The sequence below is a fragment of the Trachypithecus francoisi genome, unplaced genomic scaffold, assembly GCF_009764315.1.
Source record: "Trachypithecus francoisi isolate TF-2019V2 unplaced genomic scaffold, Tfra_2.0 Lachesis_group11, whole genome shotgun sequence".
In the NCBI taxonomy this organism is placed as follows: domain Eukaryota; kingdom Metazoa; phylum Chordata; class Mammalia; order Primates; family Cercopithecidae; genus Trachypithecus; species Trachypithecus francoisi.
Genome location: NW_022681456.1, coordinates 28,132,577 through 28,154,099, shown reverse-complemented (window position 1 = coordinate 28,154,099; position 21,523 = coordinate 28,132,577). Strand labels below are relative to the sequence as shown.

Sequence of the window (21,523 nt, the reverse complement as noted above, 5' to 3'; positions counted from 1 at the left end):
TAGAGCGCCGAAGTGGCTTGAGAAGCACAGCCAACGGTGGCGAAGCCCAAGCCGGGTCGTAGTACGACCGCGGGCACTGCCGGCACCATGGCTGCAGCCTTCGGCCACGGCGGAGGACTCGCTTTCCCAGCGGCCCCCGCGGTCGCAGGGGCAACGAGCCCGGCCGGCCCTCGTGAGCGGAGGCGGGGCCGGGGCCGGAAATTACGTGCTGTGACAGTAGCTGGGGTGAGGCCGTCGTCGCCGCACGGGCGTTTTGGGGCTGTGTCTGTGGGAGGCGCCGGGGTGATGGCGGTGGAGACTCTGTCCCCGGACTGGGAGTTTGACCGCGTTGACGACGGCTCGCAGAGTAAGGGAGCAGCAGGGCGAGGGCTGCGGGTGGACGCTCCTCCGGCCCGCCGCTGTCCTGGGCAGCGCTCTGCGAGAGACGGCTGCACAGCCGTCTAGTGCGGGACACTTCAGAGCCCTTGGGGTGTGCGAGGGACGCGCTCCAGCGTTACTTTCGGGGTTGGGGTCCCAACCACGGCGGGTCAGGCTACCCGCTTAGGGCTCGGCGTATGAGGCGGGGGCTCTTTTGGGGAGCCTGCAGTGCCCCGCGGGAAACGGCGTCCGCCTTCAGCTGCCCGGGGGCTTGGGCGGGGCGCGCCCGGGAGGCCCAGCGGCCTTGGGAGCCCAGGCTGCTTCTGTCTTTGGCCTCTTGGGGATTTCGCCAGACTCTCAGCGTTCAGCTCCGGAGGACGCTGATGTCTGGGTTCCTGTTTCGGTTTCCTGTTTTTCTTCTTTTCCTCCCAAATCAACTTTTGCAAGTTTGGGTGTCTTTCCCATTGCGTTGTTATAACTGTAGAAGGGAGCGATAAAAGAACTTTTCACCCCGCGAAAATAAACACGTGAATGTCATTTTAACCTTTTCCAGGTCTTTTATATTATGCTAAGTGGTATTTTGCAGTGATTTTCTGTAGTTTCCATCACAGCTATAAAGGCTTCAAAAATTACAGCAAATCTTCACATTTTGCTTCACAAGATCAAATTGTCTGATTTTAACTTAGAAGTCCGTCCCGAAATAAATTCTGTTTTCTTGCAGTAAAATATTGGGGCCACATTAATTGTAGTGAAACTCTGCTTGAAGTAAATACAGGTTGGCAATCTGCTTCTTGTCTTTGGTGATAGTAATCTGTGTGAGTGATCTAAGATATCAGAGCATGCTGTTTGTGATTTTTTTTTTCCTTATAGTTTTCCCAAAAGGTGGAACGTCGCTTTTAAAGATTACAGATGAATTTTGCTTAATTTTACAAAGAGAGACTAATGCCTGCAAAGTTAGATGAATTAGGTATTACAAGTCTCTCAGAGAAGAGTGAGCTACACCAGGATGGGTTGCAGCTTTTCACAAAACATTCTTGAGGTCAGGAGTTCAAGACGAGCCTGGCTAACGTGGTGAAACCCCGTCTCTACTAAAAATACAATAGCCTGGCGTGGTGGCGGTCGCCTGTAATTCCAGCTACTTGGGAGGCTGAGGCAGCGGAATCACTTGAACCCGGGAGGCGGAGGTTGCAGTGAGCCGAGATAGCGCCATTGCACTCCAGTCTGGGTGACAGTAAGATATTAGCTCCTATGCAGCATAAAAATTAATCTTGGAGGTAATGACAAAATCTTTAATTATTTTTTTTTTGTGTGGAGAGGATTCTGTATTTATTGTTATAAAGTGAACTGTACCTTGTCATATATGAAGTTTTATGGACAAAGGTGACGAACTGGGATCTTCAAAAAAAATTGGAATGGAGTTATGTTAATTGGGTTTAAATGGTTCAGCTTGGAGTAGAATGATCTGAATCACTCAACAGATACTTTCTACAACCAGTGACTATGCTAGATGTTAGGGATACAAAGATAAAACAAGGAATGCAGTCTATTGACAAAGATGAGCATGTTAAGTAGGTTTTTGGAACTTTTAAAAAATTACCAGGTAGTTACTAAGTTTTGTTACTTTAACTTTCACCAATTTTACAACCGTTTATTATCAGCAAGGAACTTTTAATGTTATTTTAGGTTTTCTGTTGCCTGTTTGTGAATCCCTAAACATGTTAAAGGAGTGATTTATTGGCGTGGTGTTTTTTTAGCATTGTCTTCTTTTTTTTTTTTTAAGAGAAGGTCTCACTCTGTCGCCCAGTGCAGTGGCATCGTCATGGCTCACTGCAGCCTCAACCTGCTGGGCTCTCGTGATCTTCCTACCTCAGCCTCCCTAGTAGGTGGCTGATTTTTTCTTTTTTAATTGGAATAGAGACAAGGTTTCGCCCTGTTGCCCAGGCTGTTCTTGAATTCCTGGGCTCAAGCGACCCACCCGCCTTGGCCTCCCAAAGTGTTAGGGTGAGCCACCATGCCCGGTCTAGCATTGTCTTTCAGAACTCATTTGCTGGTCCAATGCAGCTTTGGTCATTTCCCGTGTAGTTGAGAATAAGACAACTATTAGGGGTTCTGAAAATCTAGGCAGTTTTATGTGTAAGCTGTAGGGAAGAGAACACCTTGTGCTTGGCTTTCATTAATTTTTGTTCTGTGAATCATATCTAGACTAATTGTTTTGCAAAATTGCCTAGATTGATGCTATAATAAGACAGAAACCTTAATGAACTAAATGGATTCACCGGATTTAGAACTTTATGTAGTTGAAGAATAAGGGAGAATGGAGGCTAGGTCGTTAATACAGCGTGAGTCAGAACACACTTTATCTTACTTGCTTCACGTTGCTAATTTGAGGAGAGCAAATTTTTACCTTTTTTAGAAGACAAAGGTTGAATGAAGTTATATCCATAAAAGAAACTGAGTTGGAGTTGAATTTGTTACCTTTGGGAACAAGTAATGAATTTTTATGTGTAACGTGAAATACTTTCATGCATTTTGACGAATAGGCATCTTTTAAAATCCAGCTTGTTCCAGTGATTCCTTAAAGTTACCTATGAATGTGTTAATTCTGTGAAGAACAGCATAGTATTCTGTAGTTAAGCAGTGTTCTTTGCTGTTTTTTCCAACTTGATTATGACAGTTAAATAAGTTAACAGATATCTTGGTTAAATTTTAGACAGTATGGAAATAATATGCTCAATCAGATCTAAAACCTCCATTTAAAAATATTTAGGTGTATTATTAAACATTAGTGCATGTAGAATTAAAAACTACATTTTTAAATGTTACTTCTGTGTCAGAATTTTTTTTTCACCTGCTTCAGGTCATGAATATTTGTTTTTGCAGAAAGGTTTTTTGTGACTAAAAGATAGAATCAGGACATTGAGTTGTTTAAGGCACTTTTCAAATTGGTTCAAAGCCCTCTATTATGGGGTAGATGGGCTGGTGACTTTTTCATAATATGTTAGGGTTTTAAGGTAGTATCTTTATAATGGTAACATTTACTGCTTTTAAAGTTATTTCATGTATAGAGAAGATTGAAAGCTGAATTATTGTTTAACTTTGAAACTTTATTTTCAGGAAGTCCAGACATTCTGGAGTAATTATTAACAATGCTTTGCGTGACTTTTGAGGTTATTTGAAGTAAATGTCCTGTAATTCATTACTTGTACTTATCACATACTGTTTTAAAATTTAAACTTAGAAATTCATGCCGAAGTCCAACTTAAGAATTATGGGAAATTTCTTGAGGAGTATACATCTCAACTGAGAAGAATTGAGGACGCTCTGGATGACTCAATTGGAGATGTTTGGGATTTCAATCTTGATCCTATAGCATTAAAGGTTTGATTTTTAAAAATATATGTATGTATTTTCTGGACATGGTATATCCTGAAAACATAATTTTTTAAAATGGAAAAAGTATTTGAAATCGAAGAACAAAATGAAAGTTGGAGAAAATTGTTGATTTCCTTTTCTCTAAGCCATGCAGTTGGTTTTTAAATGTGTGTGTGTTTTTTTTAAGAATGACACAAACTCCAAGTCTTTTGAGCTTGCCTTTGATTTTCATTATTAAGAAAATGATGGGCTGGGCGCGGTGGCTCAAGCCTGTAATCCCAGCACTTTGGGAGGCCGAGACGGGCGGATCACGAGGTCAGGAGATCGAGACCATCCTGGCTAATAGGGTGAAACCCTGTCTCTACTAAAAAATACAAAAAACTAGCCGGGCGAGGTGGCGGGCGCCTGTAGTCCCGGCTACTCGGGAGGCTGAGGCAGGAGAATGGCGTAAACCCGGGAGGCGGGGCTTGCAGTGAGCCGACATCCGGTCACTGCACTCCAGCCCGGGCGACAGAGCGAGATTCCGCCTCAAAAAAAAAAAAAAAAAAAAAAAATGATGAGGGCTAGATAGAATATTCAGCCTTTGTTTTTTCTTAATTGAGGCTATTTTACATAGAGTGAAATGCACAGATACTCTTAATTTTGCCAAACACATGTAACTCATATCCCAATTAAGACAGAATATTTTCACCATTTCTGAAAAGTTCTCTCATGCTATATAGGAGATGTTAATATGTAATTTTTTAATGTATAAAATACGTCACTCTTTCCATTTTGACATACTTTTTATCTTGAAAATTAGTTTGTTACCACTTGAATAATAACGTACATTTTATTGAGCACTTATGTATTAGACACTGTCCTAAGTCACACACTGACTTTTTATAACAACTTTCTTGAGAGATAATTCATGTATTATACAATTCACTCATTTAAATTGTATAATTCCATTATTTTTAGTGCAACTGTCCCAACAGTCAATGTTAGAACATTCTCACGCCCCCGAAAAGAAATCATGTACTTTGGTAATCAACCCCCTAGTTCATGCCATGGCATACCTGCCCTAGGCAACCACCAATCTGCTTTTTATCTCTGTGTGTTTGTCTCCTCTGTATACTTCATATAAATGAAATCATACAATGTGTACTCCTTTGTTGCTGGCTTCTTTAACTTAATGTTTTCAAGGCTCATCTGTGTTGTCACATGTTTTTAGTACTTTCTCTTTTTGCTATTGCTGAATAATCCATTGTAAGGAATGGGTAACCACATTTTATTTATCCATTCATCAGTGATAGACGTTGGAATTTTTCTACTATTTGGCTATTATGAATAATGCTGCTATGAGCATTTGGGTACATGGTTTTATGTAGACATATATATGTATATTATATATAAAATGTATATATACATTATGTGTATATTTTATACATATGTATATATGGGAGTGGAAATCCTGGATTATGTGGTAACTATGTTTAACTTTTTGAGGAGCTGCCAGAATGTTTTCCAATATGGCTCTACCATTTTACATTACTACCAGCACTGCATGAGGGTTCCAGTTTTTCTATATCCTTGCCAGCTTTTATTGTCTTGATTATATTCTTCCTTGTGAATGTGATAGCTCATTGTGGTTTTGATTTGCATTTCTGATGGCTAATAATGTTGAGCATCTTTTCATGTGCTTATGGCCATGTGTCTGTTTTCTTTGGAGAAATGTGTGTTCACATCCTTTGCCCATTTTTAAATTGGGTTATCTTTTTAGTATTGCATTATAGGACAAGTATTGACTTTTAATTCCCACAACAATCCTATAAAGTAGATATAATGTCATCTGCATTTGTAAATGAGAAAACTCAGGCATAGAAAAGTTAAGTAACTTAGTCGAGTAAATGACACATTTAGTTAAATGATGAATATTAGGCAGCTTGGCTCCAGAGCCTGTGCCTTTATCCAGTACCCTAAACTGCCTCACAAATACTTCATATATTTGTAAACTGAAATTACTTTCCTTTGACTTCTTTCTTGCAGGCTGGATAGACCTAGTCTTACTTTAAAAATCTTTCCCCCAAATTTGTAATTGTCTCTTTTTGTTCTTCAACACTTCTATGAGAATCCTTGTATGTAAGTTATAGGAACTCTATGAGGAAACTGTCATTCTCAACCTGTACTATCTCTGAGGGTAGTAAGTTTCATACCTCTGTCACTTGCCATTCAGTAATACTTGCTGATTTTTTAAAGAGATGCTGTTTGGCTTTCTCGCCATTAAGTAATACTTGTTGATTTTTTAAAGGCTTGCTCTTGGGCTTTAAGGGCCTCTTCTAGATAGGATTATAAAATCTGTTTTTTGTCTCAATTCTCAGATTTTATAAAAGGGTGAAATCATCTCTTAGTTTTTATCTTTCTCCTACAGAAGCATTCTAATCTTTACAATTTTATTATGACAGACTCCGTCTCCCTAGTTGCTTTCTTTGAAACCTCTGTTTAAGTTCTATTATTGGGCAGTTGTTTAATTGTTTTTACTATACAAGGTTCTTAGTATTTTGGGAAAAACCACAAACTCTGATAAAATATCTGTAAACAAAAATTACAACCTAATGAGAAAGGGTATATAATAACTTACTTGCATAAATAGTTAATTGTTAGTATGTAACCAGAAGGGAGATCTAAGATTTCACTTAATAAAGAGATCACATATAGTCGATGATCAGGAAGAGGTGGAAATTGAATGGGCTTTAGGAGTGAACTCCACACAGTATTTTAAGTGTTTCTGAGCATGGATTTATACAAGAAAATACATTTTTTCTGTCTTGTTTCATTCTTAATTTATTTTGACGCTTTAGTTACAATATCTTATTAAATTTGTGGCTGCATAGGCAATTAAAAAATGATGAGAGGTTTTTCCCCATGATCATAACTAATGGAGTTTAATGATGTTACTGTTACCTTATTACCTTGCATTTTCTTGTACTGCACTCATAAGCAGCCACCTTATGCTCCATAGGACAACTAGAATTGTCGCAGCATGATTGGGTCATGGTGGGCCATTTCTTATGTGTTGTCTAATGAGATTGTTTTGGATGAAGTAGTTGATATGGTGCTAATGTTGAGTACAGGATCTAACACAATTTAAGTCGAATAAAGCTAGTCTGAATTTGTGTATTTAAAATTTCAGTTATTTTTCAAATTGAAAAGAAATGTTCTTTTCCTTTGTTTCTGTAGCTTTTGCCTTATGAACAGTCTTCTCTTTTGGAACTCATAAAGACTGAAAACAAGGTACAGCATCCTAAATCTAAAAAGTTATTTAAAAAATGTTTTAGTTATCTGTTACAGTTTACTTTTTATTTTGTTTTTACTCATGAAACTAGGTCTTAAACAAAGTCATCACTGTTTATGCTGCACTTTGTTGTGAAATCAAGAAATTAAAATATGAGGTAATTATTTGAATTCTTGTCTTAAAACTTTAAAAACAGATCATTTAGAAGTAAGTATGTGTTTATATATGTACAGTGTGCAATAAATATTGAATGTTGAATGAATTATTTATTTAACATAATACTAATACTACCATTCATTGAGTACTTAGTATGTACAAAACGCCAGGCTAACACTATAACCCTTATAGTAACCCCAGGAGGTAGGTGAGACATTGATGAGGAAACTGAGGCTTAAAGAGAGGGTTACTTGCATAACATCTTACTGGTAGTCAACAGTTTGAATCTAGGTTTACAAACCTCCAAAGTTTGTGTTACCTGCCATATATACTGGCTATCTAGAGAAAACGGATTTTTTTTTTCCTTAAAATGCATTTAGTTTTGTGTTTCCTTACCCAGGAACCGTTAAAAGCCTGGTAGAAGTTGTCAAACTTCATATTTTATTCTCTTGCTTTTTGATACCATGTGGTTGCTCTTTATTTCCCATGAACTAATGGGAGGATGTGGGACAGTGAGGGTGGTCAGGTAAGATGAAGTAAAGGCTAAAGGAATCAGGATATCACTTTGAGTATCAGTAATATTTTTGTTACTCTAAAGATAAATTGAATTGCTTTATAAGCAGGTTTTGAATTTAAATGAACTTGAATTTAAATGAATTTGAATTTAAATTGAATTTAAATGAATTTGAATTTAAATGATGTAGCCCTCTGTTTATGACTGAATATACAGATCTAAGAGAACATAGGATGGGGGAGGGGGGAGGGATTGCATTGGGAGTTATACCTGATATAAATGATGAATTGATGGGTGCTGACGAGTTGATGGGTGCAGCACACCAACATGGCACAAGTATACATATGTAACAAACCTGCACGTTGTGCACATGTACCCTAGAGCTTAAAGTATAATACAAAAAAATAAAAATAAAAATAAAAAGAGAGAACATAGGAATTTGGAAACAAAACAGTCTTTAAAATTATTTTAATTTTTTCTTAAAAACAGGCTGAAACTAAATTTTACAATGGTCTCTTGTTTTATGGAGAAGGAGGTAAGTTTAAAATTCAAAATTGTAATTTGATGCCTTTTTGATATCGAAATGAACACAAAGTTAACACACAATTTTAGGACTACTATGATTATATAATAATGTGAGAAAATAGTGTCTTTTTTTGTTGGTATGTTTGGTAAACAAGTAAAAAATCTGATGAAGCAGCATCAAATTTGTGGTATCTTTGTACTTTATGAAGTATTATAGCTATAGATGAGAATTTTCCTTGAATTCATTAAATAGTGAAGCAGATACTTCTAATTATTTGATTAATGATTGTCTCATTTTTCTGTTAGTAAAAGATGTTCTGATGAAAAAAAAAACGCTTTTCCCCCTTTTTTGGTATTGATTGAGTTTAAATTTAAAAAATGAAATATACAGGTCAGGAGATCGAGACCATCCTGGCTAACACGGTGAAACCCCGTCTCTACTAAAAATACAAAAAACTAGCTGGGCGAGGTGGCGGGCGCCTGTAGTCCCAGCTGCTCGGGAGGCTGAGGCAGGAGAATGGCGTGAACCTGGGAGGCGGAGCTTGCAGTGAGCTGAGATCCGGCCACTGCACTCCAGTCCGGGCGACAGAGCGAGACACCGCCTCAAAAAAAAAAAAAAAAAAAAAAAATGAAATATACTTAATCATGTTGCCTTTTACAGTGACAAATGCCAGCATGGTGGAAGGTGATTGCCAAATTCAAATGGGGAGATTTATTTCATTCTTACAGGTAACTGATTTTTACTTTCTACTGAGCTTTTACTTTGAAAAGTTTGAGTAAATTACACAACATGTAAAAAGTTCTGAAACCTTCAAATACTAAAGATGGGTACTCTGAGGATAAGACACTTAATTAGCATTGGATTATAGTTTAGGAGAGCATAACTCCTAAAAGATTTCCAAATATTTTTAGAGGAAAAAGCTATCAAAATAAGTTTCTTTGTATATATTCATTTATGGATGACTTGTCACCATGCCTTTTAAAATAATTTAAACTTTGTACCCACTGGAAAAGACAAATTGTGTCAGGAAAAGTTGTTAACGGAGAGGAGAGAATTAAGCTGTTACTATTACATGAGCAATGATGAAGTTGTTCAGAGCGGTAGCCCTGGGTGCTTCTCACAGCTTGTTTCAGTTTAGGTAGCTTTTCATCACTGCCAGCTTTTAATGATTGTAGGTCCTTTGGTTTACTCTTATCAAAATAATAAAATAGCTTCTATTTCCTCCTCTCTTTATGATAAAAATAATGCATGTACAATGTGAAAAAGCAAAAATTGAAGCTAAAGAAAAAATACTCATAGTCCCACCTCCGTTCTGGTTGTTGAGTACAAGATTTGATATATTTCATCAAATTAGGCATGCTAACATACTGTTCAAATCTTTTATATCTTTACTACTTTTTTTGATCTAATTGAGAGCATTTTGTTCATATTATGATACGTGTTATTCAGGGTCCTGTCTAGAAAACTTCATGCAAAGTATTTCAAAAGATATAGTTTGGAGGATACAAAGTAGCAGATATGTAAGATGAATAAGTCTAGAGATGTATTGTACAACATGAGGACTACAGGTAATAAAAGTACCATATATGGCATTCATGCTGAGTAGATTTTAGCTGCTTTTGCCACCAAAAAAATGGGTTAGCTATGTGAGATGATGGATTTGTTCATGCACTTTACTATAGTAACCTTTTTATTATCGGTATGCATCCCATAACATGTTGTATACCTTAAATATATACAATAAAATTTATTTAAATAAGAAAAGGGGATTCAGTATAGAGAATTGGTTACCCAGGAGCTGGAGGACAAAGAAAATAGTGAGGTAGTCCAAAGGAAATGGATACCTCCTTTACATCCAGGGAACAAAAAGGAAAAAGATTGGGATTGCCAGGATCTGGGAGCTTGGAGAAGAAGCCTCATAAAACTGATGCCCATGCCTCTGAGGAGGTGGCACTGCCTGGCTGCTGCTGGCTTCTTTTCCATAGTTGGTAAGGTCCCAGAAAATGTGGAAACTTTGCATTTTTCATTTTTAGGATATTTTATTCAGTGTGTACAAGTTTAGAATTGTTAATCATTCCTGGTAAATTGAATCTATTATCATCATTTGTGACCTTCCTTAGCTATGTTCATGATTACGTGTATATGATTATGTATATGTATTTTACATACATAGCAATTTACTATACTGATGCTAATCAAGTCTGTTTTGTCTGATAATAATGCTGCCCTGGCTCTGTTTTAGTTAACGTTTTCTTGATTTATCTTTTTCCATTCTGGCAGCCCTTCAGTGTCATGTTTTAGTTGGATTTATTTAAAACTACATATATCTGAATTTTGCTTTTTTAATGCAGTCTGACAATACCTGTTTTTTAATTGCTTAATTTATTCTATTTGTAGGTGTATCTTATATAGTCTGTATATATATCTGGGCTTGTTTCTGCCTTTTTACTTTATTCTTCCTATTTGTCCTGCATTTTCTGTTCTTTGCTTTTATTAAAGTTTTAGAAGTTTAATAGGACATGTAAAACTGTAGCTGTTTAAAAATAAAATGCATTATTTATTTGAATTTTTAAAAATGCTTTACATCATTTTTAGATCTCACAGCTGCATAAAAATTCCATTTTTAAATATTCAGCAAATATGTTTTGTGAGCCTAGTATATGCTAGAAACTGTTATTGGTGCGGGTGATATAGCAGTGCACAACACCAACAGAAATTCCTGTTCTCACAGAGCTTAAAATTTAGATCAGCATAGTTTTAATTAGGTTTTAAATACTTCAGATACACCCTATTTCTCTAGGTTTAAAAGTCGAGAGCTTCTGAAACGGATTTTCAGAAAGTCTAGGGTATGTTAGATATGCACTAATTATTTAATGACAAACGTATCCCTAGGATAAGTGATACGACATTTCACTTGCTGTGTGTCAAGCCTGCTTATACATACGATTACAGGTGATCAATGTTTGAAGTTATTTTACAGTGACTTCTGGAAACCCCTTCCTGCCATCGTTGTACTTTCTATACTGGTGGCTTTTGAGCTCCTTCATTCACTCAGGTGTTTATTCATGTAATTGGATAGAAATTTATTGAGAAGCAGGTGAGTGTTAGTCACTATGCTAGGCAGTGGATATCAAAGAAGGAATGAGACAGCACCTATCATTTAGGAGTTATATGAGTAACTACAGTATTAGACATGAGATAGCAGTATGAATGAAATGCAGTGGGAATAAAGAGATAGGAACGACCTTGGAATGCAGGAGGCGAGTTAAGTGTTGATTGCTTGAGGGATGCTTGAGCTTGTCTGGGTTTTGGTTAACTGGAGGCTTTATTGGAAAACTGTTTTGTTTTTATTAGAGTTGTTACTGTAAATTTCAGTAAAAAATGGTGAGATTTAAAAAACAACTTTGTAATATATACCCACCTTGTCATTTCAGGAACTGTCTTGTTTTGTTACGAGGTGCTATGAAGTGGTGATGAACGTAGTCCACCAGTTGGCTGCCCTCTATATCAGTAACAAGTAATGGATTTTAGAAATATTTTTGCTTTTATAATAGAGATGCAGAAAATGTTCTTTCTAAAATTAATGACTTGAAGTAGTTTTTCTTTCATTCAGCATTCTTTGAACACTTATATTTCAAACAGTACTTGATGTGTATAATGCATAGGTTAGTAAGACGCAATTTCCACCATGGTGAACGAACCCATTATCTGTCTGAATGAGAGTGTGTACAGAACAATCTTGAAGAAATTTGACCATATAGAGGAAGGCTAACATGGAATTAGTACATGTTCTGTGTTCTGTCTCTTTATTCCTTTCCTCTTTACACGAATGGTTGCCTGACTCTAATGGAGTCACTTGAGACTTTTCTTAGACTACAGAATCTTGAGGGTTGGAGCTAGGGAATCTACATTGAAGAAATTTTGTGAGTAGTTCTAATGATCTTAAATATACCCAGTAAAATATACCTTAAATATACACAGTAAAATTTATTTAAATTAAAAAAGAGGGGATTTAATATGGAGAATTGGTTACACGGGAGTTGGAGGGCTGAAAGGACAAAGAGAACAATGAGGTCATCCAGAGGAAATAGATGCCACCTCTCCATCCAGAAAACAGAAGGGAAAAGATTGAGGTTACCAGAATCTGGGAGCTTGGAGAAGAAGCCTCATGGAATTGGTGCTAATGCCTCTGAGGAGGTGGTACCGCCTGGCTGCTGCTGGACCGTTACCCTAAATCAAGAAAAATGATCACTTTTCATAGAGCCCTTGTAGTTTTACTGCAAAATAATGTCTCACATTTGATTGGTTCTTTATTCCTAAATTTTTTTTCCATACTTACAATTTAATTAATACAGTAACTTTGTTTAGCTCTATGTCTAGGGATTATTAATGATGAGAAGAGATAACTGAGACCTGGAAGAGACAGCAAGAGTCCCTAGCAATTTTGGCACTGTTCTTTTGGTCATCAGCACATTCATTTTTCTTACTATACCATGCTCCCTAGTAACTCTTTATACTGGAGTGTTAACTGTTTCTTATTCTCCCATTTTCCACCTCAGTTAGGTATTTATGTTCTGTCTTTTCACTGAAGCTCTCATGGCAGGAGAGAATGAGAGTATAGCTCCCCCACCCTCTGCAGTACCTGATGGCTAGTTCTAGGAAGACTCCCCCTCATCCAACCCCTGCCCTAGAAGGATGAAATTTATTTGAATTTTGTGTTTAAATTTAAAATATGCATTCTATCTTGTGGAATATCTGTATGTGCTTTAATATTATAAGTACTGTTTAAAACTTGTTGAGCAAAATGAGTAGGATGTAGAAGTGAATTTTTCTTTGATTTTTGACTTCGGTATAATTCTAGTAGTATACACTCTTTTTCAGTAGGGATGAGGACTCAAACAAACCCAACTGAAGAGAGGACTGATTCCTAAAGGCCAGTTTGGATAGAATAACAAAATTATAGTTGGTAATTGAGAAATTCTAATAGTTTAGAAAGATATGAATACCACTTTTAATATTTCTCTACCTCCATCCCAAGATACAACATTTGGGTTTAAATGGGTAAGGTTCTTCATAGGTCACCTATCATCATAGCCCTACCCATGAGTGGGATATAGGCAAGAATACTATTAGGGTGGTGCAAAAATTATTGCTGTTTTTTAATCACAGTTACTTTTGCACCACCCTAATAGTGTGCACAAGGTAGTTCTCTTCTTGGGAAAGTGGATTTGACGTTCTTAAATTTTAAATGACTAGAGCCTTAATAAAGATAAATATTAAAATTCTAAGATCATCTGCTCCTGTGAGTATTTGAAATAAGAATAAACTGACAAAAAGGAAAGTTTTTTTTTTTTTTTTTTAACTTGGTGGTTATTTTATTATAGGATTGCACCCAAAATTATAGAGACAACTGGAGTTCATTTTCAGGTAAAAGACATTTAACTTGACTTGTAAAACTGTAATTTTTACTATATTTTACTTTGGAGTTTGTATGGTTGGAGAGTATGACACTCATAACAACACTCTTAAAGGGGTGTACGTTTGTGTGTGTGTGTGTTTGCATTTGTTCTCTTTCATCTATGAAGTTGATGAGTCATTATTAACCATTATCAGTGTAACTTCGTTTTTCCCAGTAGTGCCTTAATGCAGATTCCCTAAATGATCTCTTTGGACAATGAAATGAATCTGCAGTATTGCAATTAAGGATGAAATTTTGTTCATCTTAAAAAGAGAAAAGTGTTCTCTGTTTAAGACTAAAAGACTAATAGTCCTTTCTGAGGATCCAACCTGTAGCTGAATAAACTGATTTACCCACTGCTTTTACTAATTCAGTAATTAGCCCAAATGATTTTACTTTAAACGTCTACATGAGGCTTAACTTCTAACTAGTGACTAAATGATAATCATTAAAGGTTTTTTGACAGACTATGTATGAGCACTTGGGAGAACTGCTAACAGTTTTGCTCACCCTGGATGAAATTATTGATAATCATATCACACTGAAAGACCACTGGACTATGTACAAAAGGTACACCAATTAAAATATTTTAAAATGGTCTCTTACTCTGGTTAATGTATTTGTGTTAGTAAAAAGGAAACAAATATAAATAATACAGATTTTCTAAAAGAGCTGGGGATTGATATTTAGAAGGAGCTCATATCAAATATTTTTATGAATACAGTAACCGTTCTTTAATTTCACATGAGTTTGTTGGGACAAGTATACATCTGTATAAAGCATCCTAATTCTTATAGTAGTAGAAAGTTAATTTGCCTAGCTTAGGACTCAGATTTATTTTTTTGCTTGGGTTCCATTCAGGTGACAGTTTTTCTTTCTTTTTTGAGACGGAGTCTCACTATGTCGCCAGGCTGGAGTGCAGTGGCGTGATACTGGCTCACTACAACCTTTGCTTCCCGGGTTCAAGTGATTCTCCTACCTCAGCCTCCCAAGTAGCTGGGACTACAGGCGTGCACCACCATGCCCAGCTAATTTTTGTATTTTTAGTAGAGACGGTGTTTCACCGTGTTGGCCAGGATGGTCTCCATCTCTTGATCTCGTGATCTGCCTGCCTTGGCCTCCCAAAGTGCTAGGATTACAGGCGTGAGCCACTGTGCCCAACCCGACAGTTTTTCTTTCCTGAGCTTGGTTTTATTTTATATACCCTGAATTTTTTTAGACCATGGTTTATTTTATTCATGTTATAAGTACTTATTAAATGTCTGGTATGTACAGAGTATGAGGCATTTTAATTTAAGATGATATTAAAAAGCGTAAGAAAATCTATTAGGATTATTGAAAAACAAATTTTCAAATATATAGAGCCAAACAAGAAATACAAAGATAAAATTTTGACTTCCAGGAACATTTTTAATTTTTAATTTAAGAATTTATTTGGTGAATTTAAGATGTTTCTCTTAATTTCCACAAGGTTACTGAAATCCGTCCATCACAATCCTTCAAAATTTGGAATTCAGGAAGAAAAACTAAAGCCATTTGAAAAGTTCTTGCTGAAGCTAGAAGGGCAATTACTGGATGGAATGATATTCCAGGTAAGTAGGTCTGTATCAGACTGTAACAATTGGGCTCATATTAGACGACAAAGCTCAGAATTACAGTAGGCCACTTTTTTTTTTTTTTTTTTTTTTTTTGAGACGGAGTCTCGCTCTGCCACCCAGGCTGGAGTGCAGTGGCCGGATCTCGGCTCACTGCAAGCTCCGCCTCCCGGGTTCACGCCATTCTCCTGCCTCAGCCTCCCGAGTAGCTGGGACTACAGGCGCCCGCCACGTCGCCCGGCTAGTTTTTTGTATTTTTAGTAGAGACGGGGTTTCACCATGTTAGCCAGGATGGTCTCGATCTCCTGACCTCGTGATCCGCCCGTCTCGGCCTCCCAAAGTGCTGGGATTACAGGCTTGAGCCACCGCGCCCGGCAGTAGGCCACTTTTATAATGCACTGTTAAATATATTTTTCTTTAAAAAGTGCTTTGGCTTAAAATTGTTAGAGTACTAAAATATTTCTGTATCTAGTAGCCAACAAAATTAATAGGGTATTAGTTGTATCTAGAGTAAGAGTTTTAGAAAAATTATGTAAATGGATACAAATATTTGAGGATTAACATCTAATCTGAGTAGTTAGGTATAGGCATATCTTGTTTTATTGCATTTCCCAGGTAATTGCATTTTCTACAAATTAAAGGTTTGTGGCAACCCTGCATCAAGCAAGTCTTTGATCGTCATTTTTCCAACAGCATTGTGTTCACTTTGTCTCTGTGTCACATTTTGGTAATTCTTGCAATATTTTAAAGTTTTTCATTATTATCATAGCTGTTATGGTGATCAGTGGTTTCTGATGTTACTATTGTAATGTTCTGGGGTGCTACAAATAGTGCCCTGTAAGATGATGAACTTAATCGATAAATATGTGTGTTCTGACTGCTTTATCAACTGGCTGGCTGTTGACCTGTCTTTCTCCCTCTCTTCAAGCCTTTTTATTCTCTGAGACACAACCATATTGAAATTAGGCCAATTAATAGCCCTACAGTGGCCTCTCAGTGTTCAAATGAAGAGTTTCATGTCTCTTAATCAAAAGCTAGACATGATTAAGCTTAGCAAGGAAATCCTATCAAAAGCAGAGATAGGGCCGGGCGCAGTGGTTCACGCCTGTAATCCCAACACTTTGGGAGGCTGAGCCGGCAGATCACGTGAGGTCAGGAGTTTGAGACCAGCCTGGCCAAGATGGTGAAACCCTCTCTCTACTAAAAATACAAAAATTAGTAAGGTGTGATGGCAGGCGCTTGTAATGCCAGCTACTCGGGAAGCTGAGGCAGGAGCATCACTTGAACCTGGGAGTCAGAGGTTGCAGTGAGCCAAGATCACGCCGTTGTACTCCAGCCTGGGCATCAAGAGGGAGACTCTGTCTTGCAGGCGGGGCGGGGACAAAAAAAGCAGAGATAGGCCGAAAGTTAGGCCTCTTGCTGAGAATAGTTAGCCAACGTGTGAATGCAAAGGAAAAGTTTTGAAGGAAATCAAAAGTGCTGTGAACACACAGATGATAAGAAAGCAAAACAGCATTACTGCTCACACGGAGAATGAGCAGTTTTGTTGGACTGAATTGAAAGTCAAGCCAACCACAACATTAGTTTAAGCCAAAGCCTAATCCAGAGCAAGGCCCTTACTCACTTTAATTCTCTGAAGGCTGAGAGAGGTGAGGAAGCTGCAGAAGAAAAATTTGAAGCCAGCACAGGTTGGTTTATGAGGTTTGAGGAAAGAAGATGTCTCCATAACATGAAAGTGCAGAAGCAGCAAGTGCTTATGTAGAAGCCAGTAAGTTATCCAGAAGGTCCAGGTAAAATCACTGATAGAGGTGGCCACACTCAGCAACAGATTTTTCAGTGTAGATGTAACAGCCTTCGATTGGAAGATGCCATCTACATCTTTCATAGAGGGAAAGCCAATGCCCATTTGCCATTCTGAAAATCTTAGGACCCTTAAAAACTATATTACTCTACTCGGCCTGTTCTCTGTAAATGAAACAACGAAGCCTGATGACAGCATATCAACATTGAGGCAAGACCCTCAGCCAGCAAAAAGATGATAGCTCACTGAAGGCTCAGATGTTAGCATTTTTAGCAATAAAGTATTTTTAAATTAATGTACTTAGACATAATGCTATTGCATACTTAATAGCCTATAGTATAGTGTAAATACAACTTTTTGTTTTGATACAGAGTGTCACTCTTGTTGCCCAGGCTGGAGTGCAGTAGTGCAATCTCAGCTCACCACAACCTCTGCCTCCCAGGTTCAAGCAATTCTCCTGTCTCAGCCCCCTGAGTAGCTGGGATTACAGGCATGTGCCACCATGCCCAGCTAATTTTGTAGTTTTAGTAGAGATGGGGTTTCTCCATGTTGGTCAGGCTGGTCTCAAACTCCCGACCTCAGGTGATCCACCCGCCTCAGAAATTTGTGTCACTCACGTTATTGTGCTGGTTGGGAACTGAGCCTATGGTTTCTGTGAGGTGTGCCTATATTGTGTTTGCTGTTAACCTCTAGGTTTAGGGGTTTGTTTTTGTTTTTGTTTTGGAATCTCGCCCTGTCACCCAAGCTAGAGTGCAGTGGTGTGATCTTTGCTCACTGCAACCTCCGCCTCCCGAGTTATAATGATTCTCCTGCTGCCTCAGTCTCCCAAGTAGCTGGGATTACAGGCGCCTGCCACTGCACCCAGCTAATTTTTGTAGTTTTAGTAGAGACGAGGTTTCACCACGTTGGCCAGGTTGGTCTCGAACTCCTGACCTTGTGATTCACCAATCTCAGCCTCCCAAAGTGCTGGGATTACAGGTGTGAGCCACCATGCCCCGTCAGGTTTAGGTTTTTAAGACAACCCTTAACAAGTCTGTTTAATTCTTCCTAGGCCCAGGGAATATAATTTGGGTTTGCACAGTCCAGTATGGTAGCTTCTAACTACATGTGGCTATTTAAATGTAAATAAATTAAAATGAAATACAAAATTCACTTTCTTGCTCACGCTAGCCACATATAGTTCATGGCTAGTTATCATATCAGACAACACAGATGTAGAATATTTCTGTCATCACAGAAAATTCTGTTGGACAGTGCTGCTTTGAGCAGGTTCCACCAGAAATTGCATTATATTCCATTTATAATATATTTCAAGGTTACCTTTAGTTTATGTTTTACGTGATCACAGTTTTTAACCGATTGATCTCAACTCTTGTTTACAGTTGACCTGACCCTTTGAACAACATGGGTTTGAAGTGCACACGGGTCATACAGATTGTTTTTCAAGAAATGTATTAGAAAATTTTTTGAACATTAGCAACATTTTGAAAAAAACTTGAAGACAAATGGCTTAGCCTAGAAATACTTTAAAAACCTGAGGAAAAGTTAGGTATGTCATGAATGCATAAAATATATGCAGATACTAATCTATCTATGTGTTAATTGACTTATCCATAAGATTTTTGGTCAACAGTATGCTATTACTAGTTAAGTTTTTGGGTAGGCAAAAGTTATATGAAGATTTTTTACTGCACGAGGGTCAGTGTCCCTAATTTTATGTTGTTTAAGAGTCAGCTGTATATCAATTTAATGTTATTTTTTAATTTTATTTAATTTTATTTTTTGAGACAGAGTCTTGCTCTGTCGCCCAGGCTGGAGTGCAGTGGCGCGATCTTGGCTCACTGCAAGCTCCGCCTCCTGGGTTTACGCCATTTTCCTGCCTCAGCTTCCCGAGTAGCTGGGACTACAGGCCCCTGCCACCTCGCCCGGCAAGGTTTTTTTTTTGTATTTTTTAGTAGAGACGGGGTTTCACCATGTCAGCCAGGATAGTGTCGATCTGCTGACCTCGTGATCTGCCCGTCTCGACCTCCCAAAGTGCTGGGATTACAGGCTTGAGCCACCGCGCCCGGCCTCAATTTAAATGTTAGTTCATTAGGTTAAGAAGATAATTTTTTTGTTACTGATTCTTTTTCCAGGAGACATTTCTATACATGCTATAATAAAGTTCTAGGAAAGTAATTGTAAACAGTAAACATAAATTCTACTCATGAAAGTGCAAAGTAAAATAAAAAATATGCTTTATCTTCTATACATCTCTGAACATTGTGTGTATTTCTTTATACAGGATTATAGATTTGGATTCAATTTTATTTCACATAACTAGTATCCAAAAATATAAATACATACATATTTTTCATTCACAAAGATCTAAACATTAGATTTCATTAAGAACCTGAGCTTTAGTTTTAGTAAAATTTAAATGATGAATATAGAAATTTATCATTTAAATGTTTAATCGTTAATTATTGAGAGTCTGAATTTCTCTTTAAATGTTTCCTATCTAGGCCTGTATAGAACAACAATTTGATTCTCTCAATGGAGGAGTATCTGTGTCAAAAAATAGCACTTTTGCTGAGGAATTTGCACATAGTATTCGGTCAATTTTTGCAAACGTAGAAGCCAAGCTTGGTAATGTAAATCTCATTTTTTGTTTTTTGTTTATAAAATTTGCATTTCCTTAAAAGCATAACTGAAGTGTAATTGTTCTGCTTTCTCTTATGTTATTGATTTGTAAGGAGAACCTTCTGAAATTGACCAGAGAGACAAATATGTTGGAATTTGTGGACTCTTTGTATTGCACTTTCAGATTTTTCGAACTATTGATAAAAAGTTTTATAAGTCTTTATTGGACATTTGTAAGAAGGTAAGAACTTGAAACTTATTTTTCAATTTGAGTAGATTAAAAAGATTGCAGATAAAACTAAGTATTTTAAAATGCATTTTATTCCTGTTTACAAAAATAATTTAAAAGTATTCTCTTGTAAAATTCAAGTATTCCAGAAATAAGTAACTTAGTGAATGAAAATACATCATATTTCTACATCATATTACTACATACTGGTAGATGGTGTTCAGGTATGTTCTGTACATTAACTTTCTTTTAGTGGTACTAGTACTACTTTTTTCTTTTCCTTTTTTTTGCCACTGATTTTCATTACTGAAGATGAAGAAATTTAAAATATATTTCTTTCTGTGTCTTTGTTATTTTCATAATGTGGCACCTGATTTCAAAACTGAAAGATTAGTTTATGTGTAACATCGAGTAATAGTGACTATGATAACCCAGCCAGTTTTTTAAAAACTTATATAAAAGGAAACTAAAGGACGTGAAGATTCAAGTTTCTATTTACTTGTTGCATTTTTTTATCTGACAATCCGTGAGAGGGTGTTTTGTGTGTGTGTTATTTAATACTTAGGGGAATAAAACTGTCATGCTCAACACCAGATGTAGAAATGCCTTAACTCTGCCCCAGTGAAAGATATTTGTCTCATAATATATTAATAAGTATTTTTGTGGTTATTTTTTCTTGAAATGAATTGTCTTCCATGTGTATTATAGAACTTTTACACAACTTATTGTTTAGCCTGCATTTAATGATTTTTCCCCTTTTCCCTTTTCTGTTTCAGGTACCAGCCATCACTCTAACTGCTAATATTATTTGGTTTCCTGATAGTTTTTTGATCCAGAAAATACCAGCAGCTGCCAAACTTCTAGACAGAAAAAGTCTTCAAGCCATTAAAATACACAGGGATACTTTTCTACAACAGAAAGCTCAATCACTTACCAAGTAGGTTTTATAAACAAGTATAATGAAAATATTTAGATATTCTTTATTTTCAAATATTATACTAACTCTAAATGTATAATACTATTTGAGTTATTAAATGTACTTGATAATTAAGGGTCAGGCAATCTCCAGGAGATTTGTTTTCTAGAGGTTTTTTGTAAAAAATATTTTACACTTAAGGTCAATTTAAGATGTGGACAGATTATACTTTATGGATACAAATGCGTACATACATAGTTTTTATCATCTGTGTTAAATATTTTTTGTCTAAATGAAGTGAAGTCTCAGATTTTGTTGCAGTGGATATCATTTGATGACATTAAAAACATTGTGTATCCATGGTGATTTTGGGAGAGGCTGAGTTTTTCTTGATGTGCTTCCTTTTTCCCCCTTTATTTTTATTTTTATGAAAATAATATATGCATATATATAAAACATCAAAAAGTGCTAACGCTTAAAGGGAAAGATAATTCTTCCCAGTTCCTTCCTGTATTTCAGTCTTGCTCTCCAAAGGAACACTTTTAACTCTTTGTTTCTTCTGATATTTACATCCTTATTTTTTGTTTATCTCTTATTGTGTAAATTTTCAAATATACACAAAGTAGAGAAAATAGTATAAAGAGCCCCTACATTCCCATCACCCAGCTTCAACAATTAATTTATTGCACATTCTTTCTTGAGT

At 36.8% G+C, this 21,523-nt stretch overlaps 1 protein-coding gene across 2 annotated transcripts in view; it reads left to right on the top strand.

Annotated features, from left to right (window-relative positions):
• The first annotated feature begins 204 nt into the window (after nucleotides 1-204).
• Nucleotides 205-21,523, top strand: part of WASHC4 (WASH complex subunit 4) — a 65,361-nt gene continuing 44,042 nt past the window's right edge. The window contains exons 1-13 of one of the 2 annotated variants that reach the window (XM_033220805.1): nucleotides 205-346; nucleotides 3,596-3,735; nucleotides 6,949-7,002; nucleotides 7,095-7,160; nucleotides 8,163-8,208; nucleotides 8,860-8,927; nucleotides 11,634-11,716; nucleotides 13,584-13,626; nucleotides 14,124-14,227; nucleotides 15,129-15,249; nucleotides 19,558-19,681; nucleotides 19,789-19,916; nucleotides 20,681-20,841. In XM_033220805.1, the coding sequence (XP_033076696.1) occupies nucleotides 286-346; nucleotides 3,596-3,735; nucleotides 6,949-7,002; nucleotides 7,095-7,160; nucleotides 8,163-8,208; nucleotides 8,860-8,927; nucleotides 11,634-11,716; nucleotides 13,584-13,626; nucleotides 14,124-14,227; nucleotides 15,129-15,249; nucleotides 19,558-19,681; nucleotides 19,789-19,916; nucleotides 20,681-20,841 (1,199 nt within the window). In that variant the 5' untranslated portion in view covers nucleotides 205-285. Of the gene's footprint in view, nucleotides 347-3,595; nucleotides 3,736-6,948; nucleotides 7,003-7,094; nucleotides 7,161-8,162; nucleotides 8,209-8,859; nucleotides 8,928-11,633; nucleotides 11,717-13,583; nucleotides 13,627-14,111; nucleotides 14,228-15,128; nucleotides 15,250-19,557; nucleotides 19,682-19,788; nucleotides 19,917-20,680; nucleotides 20,842-21,523 lie in introns of those variants that run through there. The other variant, XM_033220806.1, reaches the window with a different exon arrangement.